Source organism: Magnolia sinica, chromosome 13 (genome assembly GCF_029962835.1).
Source record: "Magnolia sinica isolate HGM2019 chromosome 13, MsV1, whole genome shotgun sequence".
Taxonomy (NCBI): domain Eukaryota; kingdom Viridiplantae; phylum Streptophyta; class Magnoliopsida; order Magnoliales; family Magnoliaceae; genus Magnolia; species Magnolia sinica.
Window position 1 is genome coordinate 11,702,611 of NC_080585.1, and position 14,679 is coordinate 11,717,289.

At 41.3% G+C, this 14,679-nt stretch overlaps 1 protein-coding gene across 1 annotated transcript; it reads left to right on the forward strand.

Annotated features, from left to right (window-relative positions):
• Positions 1 to 527: 527 nt before the first annotated feature.
• On the forward strand, positions 528 to 3,511 carry LOC131222805 (transcription factor bHLH87-like). Its single transcript, XM_058218006.1, has 2 exons — positions 528 to 718; positions 927 to 3,511. Exon 2 carries the CDS (start codon positions 1,003 to 1,005, stop codon positions 2,362 to 2,364), a length of 1,362 nt encoding a protein of 453 aa, XP_058073989.1. The 5' UTR covers positions 528 to 718; positions 927 to 1,002; the 3' UTR covers positions 2,365 to 3,511.
• Positions 3,512 to 14,679: the final 11,168 nt, after the last annotated feature.

The window sequence follows — 14,679 nt, forward strand, 5'->3', positions numbered from 1 at the left end:
CATGGCCCAAAATTCAGGCTGGCCTATAGTGATCAAACGAACAAGAAAAGTGTCGAAAAATATTGATCAACGATCCAAATTCGGCAAATGCCTGATTTTTAAGGCCATTACTCAATGCATAGCTTGGCTCGAATTTTAGGTGGATAACAGCCTGATTATATGGCCATCAGTGCATTCACTGAGGACCCCATGTGACGAACGGCCCAGATCTCATACACTCGTGCTGCATCTACACGTGTAGAGTAGTGGGTCTTTGTGGGGAGAGTAGTATTTCCAATCATACACGAGCCAGTAGATTCACAAGGATAGTTAGAAGTAGTACTAGTAAGGACCGTGTTCTGTCTTCTTTATAAGCATGTATTTCTGCTAGCATAGCTCACAGAAAATTGCTTCTTACTCCTCTTCTCTTCTCTGTCTCTGTATATTCATCCAAATTCTTCTACAGTTTTCTACTCTCTCTCTCTCTCTCTCTCTCTCTCTCTCTCTCTCTCTCTCTCTCTCTCTCTCTCTCTCTCTCCATTTTCTAACTAATTTTCAGTTACTAGAACGAATTAAGATGCATGGTGAGAACCATTTTGCATCCTATTGCAAGATGGGGCTGTTGCTGATGGTATCATCTTCAGCGTGCTATGATTTGGTAAAAATCGACGTTTCTCAGAATTCTAGCGCTGTTTGATTTGGTTTTCTGAACTGGGTCACTGCCAAATTCAAAAAGAAGGTAGAAAATTACCTTCTTGAATGATTATACTTTTGGGTTCTTGTTCTCTCTCATGTTTCTTGAATTGCAAATGAATTCAGCAGACAGGTTTTTTTACTAGTTGCATGTAAATCTTAAAATTTTCATGTAGAATCAGATCTCAAGATCTTTGGGTACCTATTTTTATCAGATTTCAATATCTTTCTCTTCTCTTCAAATGGATTTGCAGGCATCAAAGCGTTATCTCAACAAGAGGCTGGCGACTTTTTATTTCCATTCCAAGAGCTAACGAACACCTTCGTTTGATGATGGACCGTTTGAATTGGGATGACCCACAAAATGTTGCGAGTGGGAATCTCATTCCACCATGTTTATGGAGCAATCAACGGCCTGAAATCGGTGAAAGTTCGATGGAATCTAGTGCAAACCTCAGCACAACAGATCTCTTCAACCCAACTCCACTGCTCCAAGGAATCAAAATGTGTAATGCCAGTTCCAATTCTGTTGGTGTCCATGAAATGATCGAACAGTTAGCTCCAGCCTTAGATTCCATAAACAATGCTTCTGATTTGAATTTATCACAGCGGCAGGGCGCCATAAAACTAGCAGCAGATACAGTGCTGGCCAAATCAGGAGCAGGTACTACTTGGGGAGAGGCCCTCACTTCTCAATTACGTTCCTCTCCTCTCGTCAACAGGCCTTACATTACGACCCCATTAAGCCCCCTGATGCTGAATTTCGGCCCATCTGATGGATTTCAAGTATTTGATGATATCAAAGACGATAAGGTCCGGTTCTGCACTTCGGAGTCCATCGAGTCTCTTGATTGCTTGCTGTCTGCTACAAACAGCAACACGGAAAAGTCAGCTGAGGACGAAGGCATTTCTGCAATCTTCTCCGACTGTACGAATTTATGGAACTTGAGCTCTGGTTGTGCAATTTCATCAGGTGAATCTGAGAACAATGGTTCCTGTGAAAGCACCAAAGAAGCGCAGCAACAGCAGCAGAGAACCAGGACAGACGAGGCAATCTCAGGAGATTGCCTCGGATCATCAAACGCCAGGCATGGTTCCAAAAGAAGCAAGGAAGATCAAGAACCGGACGGGAAAGAAGTGAAGAACCACCATCATCGCTATTTCAACCTTGTTCAATCAGATTCATCAGAAGGTGGTTTTCAGCTCATCTCCGATAATGCGGCGAAATCCAAGAAACCCAGATCAGAAAAGCTCCAGCAGTCTTCGAGTATTGAGTTTGGGCGGTCCATGGTTGATGAGGCGGACACGGAGGCGATGGTCCAGATGAAGGAGATGATATATAGAGCTGCAGCTTTAAGGCCAGTGAATTTTGGGATGGAGGTGGTGGAGAAGCCAAAGAGGAAGAATGTGAAAATTTCAAATGACCCACAGACAGTGGCAGCAAGGCAAAGGAGGGAGAGAATAAGTGACAGGATTAGGGTTTTACAGAGGCTAGTTCCTGGTGGTACCAAGATGGACACTGCTTCGATGCTTGATGAGGCTGCTAACTATCTCAAGTTCCTCAAATCACAAGTCAATGCCTTGCAAACCCTGGGCCACAAGCTTGATTCCATCAATTTCAACCCTTCGTTTTCACCAACTTTCAACCATGCTCTTCCCATGCAAAACAGTTTCCCATGTCCAAAACCCTAATCCATAACCCTAGGTGAACCCACCCACCCCCCAAAAAAAAAAAAAAAAAATCAAATCCATGGCCCGTATGCCATATCATTGTCTTCATCATAACTAGTTTTAGGGACTAGGGTAGGCTAGTATGTGCATTTTTTACCCGTTTCTTAAATGGTGGTGACACTTTCCCACGTATTATGTAACATGCTGTGTTTCAATCCAGACCATCCAAATTGCAAGCCCCATTGTGCACAGACCATATCTCAAATATTTCATCCATCGAATGAGTCTGACCATCCAACTGGTGGACATCAATTATGGACGGTCAAAAGGAGAATGGACAAATTTAGTGGCCGAAATCAACCATCCGTTTGGTTTGATTTTTTGGGCTATGCCCAACGCACAACATGGTCTACAATTTCGATGTCTGATTGAAGTGCACGTATGATACATCTTTACTGGATGGGGCACCACCATTTAAGAAACAGTGGAAAAAAAAAATCACAAGATAGTCTAGCCCTAGTTTTAGTTTTCAATACCATAGGGTACCTAGTTTTCCATGTAAACCATGTCCACATGTCCAAAACGCTAGTCTAACCCCAGGAAAGAAAACCTTAATCCAAGACCCCATATCACACCCTTGACCATCATCAACCATATGATTGAGGTCACTAGAAAAGCTTCCTTCCCCATGAACTTAAAATCCAAACCCACATCATAATCATCATCATTTCTCTTTTTGGTGATTTAGATGAAAAGCTCATCACCATCTCTTAATCATCATCACCAAAACACCCACCAATGGAGGAACCAAAAGCTCCTCCATACAAAAAGCTTTAACAATTATTACACCTATGATTAAGATTAAAAAGGGTCTTGGAAGTAAGTGGTCCACACTTTCTATTGTACTTTTTCTGTCTTGGGTCATGAACTTTAATTTTTAATTTTTTTTAATGTAGCATGTTAGATTACCAATGCAAGAGACATTCCTATGGGTCTTGTGGAACCACAGTCAGATGGTATGTCTCCTTGATTCAACCCAAGCGTGCCCTTGGAACTCCCCCCACCTGGTAGTGGTCAGCACGTGCAATGGAAAAAAGTGCTAGTCTAGTCATCTTTTTTAGTTTTGGTTTCTTAGATCCTGTGCCACTGTCTCTTCATGTTACAAACTTCTATGTATCCTAAGTTTTTTTTTTTTTTTTTTTTAAAAAAAAAAAAAAGAAAGAAAGAAAGAAAAAGAAGAGGGGGAGGTTTTGCATGATGGTGATGATGATGATTATGGTGATGTTATTGTAGATGAAGATGATGATGATGTGGGTTGGCCATGAATTTGAATTTGGTCACATGTATTATTTTGTTCCTACCATGGAAAAAAGGGTGTTTGATTGAATCAAAGTGGCTTTGTGGTTGGGATCCTTTTCTAAAATTAGAAATTCCGTTTTGGGGTGGCCCCGGATCTCTCGCTTGGCTTTATTGCAACACTTCCACACCCGTTCTTTCCTTCTTTTTTTCAACGGATCACCTACATGCAGCAGTACTACAAATGCATCTTTCCGGCTACATGCCATTTGTGTTAGAAATCAGTACCATGAAAATGGTAGGCCCCACCATAAAGATCACCCTTGTTGAAAATTAGACTCATCCGCTTACTAGGTGGACCATACCTATATATATTTTGAGTCAGTCAGTCCAGCTATTTTCCTATGTTAGATGATCTGCATGGTGGGGCCTATAGTTTTCATGGTAACGATGCTCTGCACAGGTAGCATGTTGGCAGGGAAAGATTGCATGGTACCACAACTTGTGGTAAGTTAGCTGTAGGTGATCAGTTCTCTTATCTGCAACATTCCAGGACCTCAAATGGGGTTCGAGAATCAACGGTGGTAAAGGTGTTTGGGAGGTGCCTTTTTTGTTGCTCCATCCATGGAAGATTGACTTGTACTAGTTAGGGTAGTTATTTGGGAGTGGTGGCGTTTGTATGTAGGTGTGGTATGGTTTTTAAGTTGATTAAATGGAGGGTGGACTGTTGTGGGATATCCAGACCTTGCACTGGGTGGGCGTGGGCCCATCAAATCATCAGGTGGGCCATATGCTTATGGAAACTTTCATATATAGCACTTTACTTTTTGCATTTATGTGTTGTGTATAAAATCGAGACTTGCAAAAGTAGGCCCCACTGTGAAGATCACCGACTAGAAAAATCAGACCAATCCACTCATTAGGTGAGTTACACCATGTGCTCTTCATTGATTTCTTAGGGAATAGTTCGTCTGATGAGTGGACCATCCTAGTGATGGATGGTATTGATGTTCAATCTCAGTGCATGGCCATGCACTATAAACGGTTCAAATTCGGTCAAACATGTATGATTAGGAATGCTATCATCGTAACTGACGCAAATCAATTGATCCACTTGTGGCCTCACGTGACAAACTAACTTGATTAGGAGCAGACTTGCGAATGTTTACCTAATTATTCAACCACCAATTGTTATCGCAATTAGGTGATTTAAGAAGTAAAGAGTTAATTTTTTTTGGCCTTAATTTAAGTACTTTTCTTTCATCAAGTGATAGCATATTAAGTTTAATTAAATTAATAATGAATGAACAATATTAAAAATAAGATTATTTGTCAATTTTATTGATTTGTTTGTAAGAACAGTATAATCCATAGAAAAATAAATAAATTAAGCAGGAAAGATAAATATCTACAGTTGTCTGTACTGGAAAAACAGCCGTGAAAAAATATCGAACCGTTGTAGTGTGAAGTCAACAAGATGTGATTGGTGATCTACCAGTTAGGATTTAATGATCGAAATTCAACGACTATGAATGTAGATATTCAATAGATATTTAACTGATTCCTAAGGTGCTGAATAATAGCGAATTTAAATCAAGATGCTGAACTTGCCAGAGCATAGTTGAAAAGAATGAAATATCTAAACTAAAAAGTTAAACTACAGATTAATTGTGTGTGGCGAAGGCATCTAGCTTTTCATCACGTACTACTTTTATAGGGCTTTTGAGAGGTGGTGGTTATCTGTAAGTTTTCTTGTAAATTTCTGATTGCGCATTTGTCATATATTGGCAAGATTTAGACTCAATGTTGCATGGTACCACTGTGATTCAATTTGCTTTTAATTTCTAATGAACTTTCTGTTAATTAATTTAATCCTTGCTGCTTCAACAAAAAAAAAATGATCATTATAAGAAATGTTTCCTTTTTATGGATTTTTTTCTCTGATTTAGGACATTTATGCCATGTGTGAATTAAATTGCGAGGACTCCGTTATCAACATGTTTTTAAAATTTTCTTATGCACACCACGGTTACACGTGTAATATATGTTGATCAAAAAATATATACTACTTCCATCGAAGATGTGCATGCGGCTCTGCACAACATGCTTTTTGGCAGACAACATGTTGCTCATCGGCCTTTGCGGATCATTTCTAGCCCGACTACAATTTTGTATAGTCATTTTATGAGCATTAACACATGACAGCTTCTCACTGCGAGGTCAGGTGTAAACAGATAGGATTTTCCTCTCCATATTTGTTAGTACGGATCCATCATTTCCTCTGCCCCAATACAGAAGGGTCCACAAGGGTGGATGGTCCCTATCCATGATCTACCCTACCACACGAACGGTGGAAGTTGTCTCAATGATATTATTACATATCCGGCTCTAACACAACATTTCTGCTCTCAACCCTTCCGAGCTTTAAGTTTTTGAGATTAGTCACATTGTTATGTTATTTTAATTTCCTGAAAATCTTTTTAAATGCTCACAAAAGAGAACACACGGTGTAACAATGTGGCAATCACGACCGCTCATTTGGTGGACACCACAGTCGATGGTTCACTCTCGAGAAACTTCACTGATATAACTGTCTCATCAGTCCAATTAGTGGATGGCTTGAAAAAATGTAGTGGTGAAGAACCGCAGAAGCCCGAGTCCAGCCTGGGCCTTTTCAGGGCAAAACAAACAGGCGTGGGCCTTTTCGGCGCAAAACAAACAGGCCGAACCCTGGTCAGTGGTCACCTAGTTTTCGCAAGATCTGGGTCGTTCATTATGTGTGTTCCTTTATGCATGATATACCACAAAAGTGCCCTTGAAATCCTAAACAGGTCAGTTGGGCCGGGCTGACGGGATCTTAGACACATAGCCCATCCCCATTCAGATTAATAAATGGGTTTAAATATAGGCCTGTTCCTAGCCCACGGGCCTAATATCCAGCCCAAGCCGAACGAAGTGGACCAGGCCAGAAGCCTGATGGACCAGCCCGGCTCATTGACAGCCCTAATTGCAAGTATCCAATTGGGTTGAGACTTCTCTGTTGGAAGGACACGATCGGATGGTGCAAAACAAGGACAGGCGGACCGACACGCTATCACGCCCACCTAATTCTACCAGGTTTTGCTTAGGCCACCTGGGCCTAAGTTTACCCAATGGCCTGAGGATTGACCCAATCCAATCCAACCTAATAATCACAAGCGGTCCAAAGCCAGGGTCTGGATCTTTTCTAGTGGGTTCGGGTCCACTTCTCTATCTTTTGGACCAGGTCTAGACAAACCTTCAGCCAACCTATGTTCAACCCATCAGCACCCCTACATAGGGACTAAATGGTACACAACCGGTCAGATACTTGTTAGCAATGGGACCCAACTTATTCAGTGGCCAAAAGTTGAAGCCTAAGCCCAAGCCCAACCCACAGCCCGTGAACTGAAATCCGAGCCCGATTCATTCACTAAACGGGCACTGAATTTAAGACCATGGCCCAACCCAGAAACAACGTTAATTGTATGATCACTTGTTGTAGAGAGCGAGTGCAACAAAAAGATCTGTGGGGCCCATCTTGATATATCTGCGACATCCACTCCGTGCATCTTTTGTGTCAGCTCGTGTAATGATGTGGGCCCAAAAATAAGACCGATCCATCACTCAAGTGGACCACACCATAGGGAAAAGTGGGGTGGAAATGCCTATTACCCCAACGGAAGTTTTGGATTAGGTCAATATCTGATTTTCCGGATTAAAGCTGGACCCATTTATTTAACGAGTCTGATTTTCTGACCTGAACCTGAGAACCCATCTAAGAAGCAGGTGGGGACCAGCTAGCCCACGGGCCTACCCAACCAATTGCAGATGAGCTCTATCTACTCGATTGGGTGAGTTTGCATCCATGGGAATCTTAAAACGGTCCAACTAAATCATTCATTTCCCATCCCATCCATCGGAATAACGGTTTTATACTTGGTTACATGGGATTTTCAGTGTAATCAATGGCCAACATCATCTGATCTTTGATTGTCACATGTGAGGACCACAATCACATGTTGGGCCACCAACCTATTGGTTGGGGACTCCCAACATCTGATGTCAGTTCTTTAAGACAACCGTCCAAATACAACAAACAAATTTCCAATCAATCTGATCATGGGCATATTCCCTATGTAAAGTTGTTATGCGCAAGCGTATTGATTGGCTACACCTTCCAGAGCATCAATGTTTTCATCTTTTGGGGTATAGGATCCTTTTATTTCTTTCAGTGACCCAAATCACTGATTCAGTTCTCCATGCCTCACTTGTACAACCGCCGGCCACATTCACTGACCCAAACCATGGATTCAGTTCTGAAGACCTCACTTGTACAAACTGCAACCCCTTTATTTATAAAAATTGGCAACAAAGAAATGTAGTTGAACAATCGAGAAAAGGCTAATATCCTGTGTGTCCTGGTGATTACGCTTGGCTTGACATCATCAAATCCAACGGCTAAGAAATCGATATATAGCAACACCATCACAGAAAAGATCAGGACAAGATCCTTGTATCCAATATTGATCGATAGGAGAAAAATATATAGTAGAGGACCAAAATGTCTGTCTTTAGAAGACGCATGTTAAACGGCTAACGAAACCAAAAGCACGCAGATATCACAAGCACGTGACGAAGTGTGAGTGATCATAACTTATGTAATGGTTTAAAAGAGTGCACATAATCAAATATCTAGTTAATGATGATATACTCGGCATCACATTGCAAATTATAATTTGCTAGGCTTGGCTAACAACTGGTTGGAAATATTAAAAGCATGCAAATTCATCTTAAGATACAAGTATAATTAGTTACGTCCACTAGATAATTGATCGGTTACAGAAAAATCATGGAAATTTATCTTAAGTTAGAAGTATGATTGCCCATGTCTATTAATTGGCCAATTAATCCGGACTTGTATTGGAAATCATAGAGATCGATTATATATACGAGTGTCTAGCAACCACCATACATCGCTATAAATTTAACGGAGAATGGAGAGCTCAGGGCACACGTTACTCTAATATAACACCATTATTTCAGCGTACCGTTGTCAATTTTGTCTGCCATGAACACTATTTATTCAATCTATCGCTTCCATTATTAACCAGCATAATGTTGCAAACCAGTCTAAATTATATTAAAATTAGTTAGTTTGTTATATTATATATGTGGTGATGTAGAGCGGGTCGTGGACACTTTCATGTCCAAGATGGACTAGAGAAGGCCTGATCAGAGGCGGAGGTGATCTGGACCATCAGAACCTTACAACAGGTATATCTCGCAAACCGGGATGAGTTACTCAAAGTACAATATGTGATTTTAGGGTAGGAGAAGCTACTTTATCCAGCCAACCCAGCACAACCCGCTTGCCCATGCTGAATTTGCAAGATTCCATTTTATTTCCATTTTTATTATTTATATTAAGTTTTAGTTTGATTATAACTCTTCATCTTTTGAACTTTAGGAGTTGTATCCAATATGAAAAGTGCTTAGAAAAATTAGGAGAATAAAGTGGTTAATCCAAATGGGACACTTAGTAAGTTACTATTTATAGCAAGTTATGAATTTTAAGGAGTTTGAGTTGGAGTTTGATTCTGAAATTTCTTCCAAGGTTTGATATCACCATTTAAAGGATTGTTAATTCGTTTTTATTATCTACTAATGAAATTTCAAATTTTCTAGAATTTATTTTGATTTTCTTGTTTTTCCTCGTGTATTTGAGGTATCTCTATGAGGAGTCCAAAGGAGCTCCATGGATTAGGAGTAGTTATACCCTTTTAAGGAAGACGGTGATCGACCTCCTCACGCTCCTCCCTGTGTCATGCGACCATGCCATGGGATCTCTGGAAGATCTTCAAGTTTCAAATGAAAATCTGATAGGGTTTTCTGCCTATATGCATAGAGATAGAGATTTCATCAACCATCTCACCATGAGGCTCCACATGAGCAATGAATAGACCGTTGTTAACCACGGTTGTTTCGAAACGGAGTTTGATTCAAACATTGAACCGGTTGTAAAATTACAACTATCTTACCTATAGAGTGAGGTCTCAAGCAATAAACAGACAGTCATTATACGATTATACTGTCTACAAATTTCAAGCAATGAATAGATCGCATGCTTAAAGTGTGACCAATCAGATGAACTTGGGAAGCAAATCAACGGACAAGAGCAAGTTTATCAGAATTCTACCCACAGCGCATGCCCATCCCTCCGTTTCTTCACCATCGCATGCTTAAAGTGTGACCGATCAGATGGATGTTTCAGTTTGTGTAGAAATAGGCTCGCATAAAAACACTGCATGAGATTACTCTCACAGGGCATTGTTGGTATTTAAACAAAAAATGCAAACTGCCGGTTTTTCTGCAGTATAGATTATAAACGGTAAACATGCCTTTTGCTGACTCGGCGACTTAGACTGACTCGGTCGGTCCTGAGTCGATCTATGACTTAGATGAGTCAAGGTTAGACTCTGCCTATCTGAAATGGTGATGTCAAACTGAACCAGGTTTGAGTCAACTCAAACGAGTCACATAGGACTCATTTGAGTATTAAAACCTTAATTAACGGTAGGTGGCAACAACACCAAAGTCTTCTGATTTCAGTTGGGATATTTCAATCTGGCATATATCTGGGCCATGCCCCACCCACTTCAGGGCCCATCAAATGTATGGCTTGGATCACCAAACGATTGATCCCACGTGTACAACATCTACCCAATAGATGAATTATATTACACTTCTTGTTCTTTTGATCCATGAATATAGTGAAGAAGAAAAAAAAATCACCGTAGATATTTGATGGGGTTTTTCCTCCTTAATTCAGAGGAGAGATGAAGCAGCGGGTAAAAAATCGGAGTAATTCACCGCGCTGCTCGACCGGTCGAGTGGGGCTCGATTCAAAGTCCAGCGACCATCCAATGTTTTTCCTCCGAGGTGCTCGACCAGTCAAGGGAGGTGCTCGGCCGGTTGAGTGGGCTGCTCGACCGGTCAAGGACTCAGCTCGACTAGTCGAACTTACGAAGATTTGAGTCCGAATCTTGTGCGAACTGCGGAAATCCGAGGCCTTTCGCAACTGGGTGTGGAAGGGAGTTTCTTAAACTATAAATATGGGTGCCTAGGGCCTTTTTAGGCAATGCAAGAGGGTTTCCTAAAGCTTTGCAAGGGTTTGCTAAAAGGTTTAGGGCTATCAAAGGTGTGTATGTGAGAGAGAGAGAAAAAGAGAGGAAGCTTATAAAAGGGAGGTTATGCTCGTGGAGGTGATCTACTATGCAATCAACATCTCAGCACTTCTACGTTCTCATGATCGGTGATATCTCTCCGTTTGTCTTTTATTCTCTTATTGTTTATCTACTCCTGCGTGAGTAAAGAAGGTTGTAACATTTTACTTCATAATGGATTGTTGATCTGGACAAGGTCCCGTGGTTTTTACCTCTTTGAGGGTTTTTCACGTAAAAATCTCTTGTGTGGTGTGGTTTATGCTTTGATTTATTTCATTGCTTTATTATCATATAATTTTGGTTTGTTTTAAGAGAATAGATCCTAAGGTTTTGTGCAAGGCCCCCTAACAAATTGGTATCAGAGCTAAGTTTATTAAACGGGTAAGATCGGTTTTAAATTATAGAAGATGGCTCATCAAGGATGATCAGTCTCAATGGTTCTAACTGGACCATATGGAAGGCTAAGATGGAGGACTTGCTTTAATGTAAGGACTTATATTCTCCAATTTTAGGCATATCAGTAAAATCGAATGATATGTCTGATAATGATTAGAAGAAGATGGACCAAAAAGCAGTGGGGTTTATTAGACAATGGTTGGACAATTCCGTATTCTACTTTGTGTCTCAGAGACCTTAGCCGCTAGCATATGGCTGAAATTACAAGGGCTGTATGAGAGGAAGACAGTCGGTAATAAAATTTTTCTGATAAGGCGACTTGTGAATTTCAAGTTCAAAGATGGTGATTATGTGGACGAGCACATGAATGAGGTCAGCAATATAGTGAATCAACTCTCCGCTATGAAGATGGTCCTGGATAATGAATTGCAGGCTTTGCTATTACTTAGTTTGTTGCCTGACAGTTGGGAGACATTGGTGGTGTTTCTAAGTAACTCCACGCTAGACGAAAAGATATCCATGGAACAGGTAACTAGTTGTCTCTTCAATGAAAAGACAAGGAGGAAGTCTCAAGGGTCTACTCAGCAAGAGGCCCTTGTGACACAGGAACGGGGGAGAGGAAAGAATAGGAAGGGCGGGAAGGCCCGAGATAAATCAAGAGGTAAGTCGAGTACCAGGAAAGATGTTAAATGCTAAAATTGTGGCAAGAAGGGCTACTATAAGCATGAATGTCATAAGAATAAGAACGACAAGAAAGGAAAAGGAAAGGAGAAAGAAGATGAATTGGACTCTACTGCGGTCGTTTATTCAGATGGTGACGTTATAATTATTCTTTCAGCAGATCACGATATATGTCTCATGACTACGAGTTAGGACACCGACTGGGTGATTGACTTGGGAGCTTATTTTCATGCGATTCCACGCAGGGACTTCTTCACAAGCTATAACTCAAATGACTATGAGACCGTGAAGATGAAAAATTCTGGCGTATCGAAGATCATAGGGGTGGGTGATATTTATGTAAAGACCAATGTGAGGTGCACATTGGTTCTCAGGGATGTAAGGCATATCCCAGACCTTCGCCTCAACTTGATATTGACGGGAAGGTTGGATGATGATGGCAATGAAAGTCGGTTTGCTGGTGGGTGCTGGAAACTCATCAAGGGTTCGTTGATCGCAGCCAGAGGAAAGAAGTGTTGCACCCTTTAGGAGGTAAGTGTCAGTGTGTGCAAGAGTGGGTTGAACGCAGTGGAAGATTCAGCTATTGACATGTGACACAAGCGTCTAGGTCACATGAGTAAAAAATAGCAGGTACTAGCAAAGAAGCGGCTCCTTTCAGACGTGACAGGTATACCTCTCAAAACCTGTATTGATTGTTTATCAGGGAAACAACATAGAGTTTCATTCATTAAATCTGTTTCTCATGTTAATAAAGTGCATGCATTAAATTTGGTTTATTCTGATGTTTGTGGTCCTATGAGGATAAAAACCTTGGGTGAGGCATTGTATTTTGTCACTTTTATAGATGATGTATCTAGAAGGGTTTGGGTTTATACTTTGAAATCCAAGAACGAGGTCTTTGGTATGTTTAAATTGCTTCATGCTATGGTCGAGAGAGAGACAGGTAGATCATTAAAGTGCATCCGCACTGACAATGGTGGTGAATATATTGGTGACTTTCATGAGTATTGTAAGTTCCTGGGTATACAGCATGAACAGACGATTCCCAAGACCCCTCAGCATAATGGTGTAGTTGAGTGAATGAATCGCATCATTATTGAGAGAATCAGATGCATGTCATCCTATGCGAAATTGTCAAAGACATTCTAGGGAGAAGTAGTGCACACAGCGGTGTATCTGATAAACAGGTCTCCATCAGCCCTGTTGAATGAAGAAGTGCCTGAGAAGGTGTGGACTAGATGAGATCCATCGTACAGCCATCTCAGGGTGTTTGGAGGCAGGGCATCTGTTCACGTACCGAAGGACGAGATGTCCAAGCTCGATATGAAGATCAAGCAGTGTGTGTTCTTAGGGTACGGTGATGAAATGTTTGGTTATAAATTGTGGGATCCGACCGAGAAGAAGCTCTTTAGGAGAAGAGATGTGGTATTCTTTAAAAATCAGTGTATCGAAGACATTAGTAAGCCAGAGAAGAACCAGCCTAGTTCAAATGAGCCAGAGGACATAGATCCAATTATTCCTTTCGTTATACCTGATGACGGGGGAGTACAGTAAGGTGTAGAGGACGAGAGAGTTCCTTAAGAAGATGGACCAGGAGAGCAGCCCCCACTTGATCCACCTGTTGAGCCACAGGTGAAGAGGTCATCTAGGGACAGACAACCATCCAAGAGGTACTCGCCGCATGAGTACATTATACTGACTAATGGGGGAGAGCCAGAAGATTATTCTGAAGCCTTAGCCGACGAGCATAAGGGGGAGTGGTTGAAAGCTATGCAAGAGGAGATGAAATCCTTACATAAGAACCACACTTATGATATGATGAAACTGCCTAAGGGCAAGAAAACTTTAAGCAACAAATGGGTGTTTAGAAAGAAGGTTTAGCAAAAGAATTCACAGACGATGTTCAAGGTCAGACTTGTGGTGAAATGGTTTGGTCAGAGGAAAGGCATAGACTTCGAGGAGATATTCTCACCAGTGGTGAAGATGACATCAATACGAGTGTTGCTTGGGTTGACGGCTAGCATGGATCTAGAGATAGAGTAGTTAGATATTAAAATTGCTTCTTCCATGGTGACCTGGAAGAAGAGATCTACATGCACAAACGAGAGAGGTTTGAAGTTAAGGGCAAAGAGCATATAGTGTATAGGCTGAGGAAGAGCTTGTATGGGCTGAAACAAGCTCCACGGCAATGGTACAAGAAGTTCGACTCGTTTATGTTGAAGCATGGGTATGAAAGAATGGAGTCGAACCAGTGTGTTCAACCACAAGTTCTCAGATAGTGATTTCTTAGTTCTTCTGTTATACGTTGATGACATGCTCATTATGGAAAAAGACATCAAGAAGATCGACAGGCTAAAATAGGAGTTGGGCAAGTCGTTTGCAATGAAAGACTTGGGCCCGGCTAAACAGATCCTAGGAATGGAGATAACCCATGACAGAAGTAGTAGGAAGATTTGGCTGTCACAAGAGCGGTATTTGAGAAAGTCCTAGAGTAGTTCAATATGAATACAGCGAAACCGGTCAGTACTCCACTAGATGGTCACTTCAGATTGAGCGACAGGCAGTGTCCCAAGACGAAGGCAGAGGTGGAAGAGATGCAGAAGATACCCTACGCGTCAGCTGTAGGAAGTTTGATGTATACTATGGTGTGTACACGCCCAGACATAGCATATGCAGTCGGTGTTGTCAGCTGGTATCTTGCTAATTCTAGCGAAGAGTA

Coding starts and splice junctions, on each gene's coding strand:
- LOC131222805 (XM_058218006.1), top strand. CDS start 1,003: ATGATGGACCGTTTGAATTGGGATGACCCACAAAATGTTGCGAGTGGG.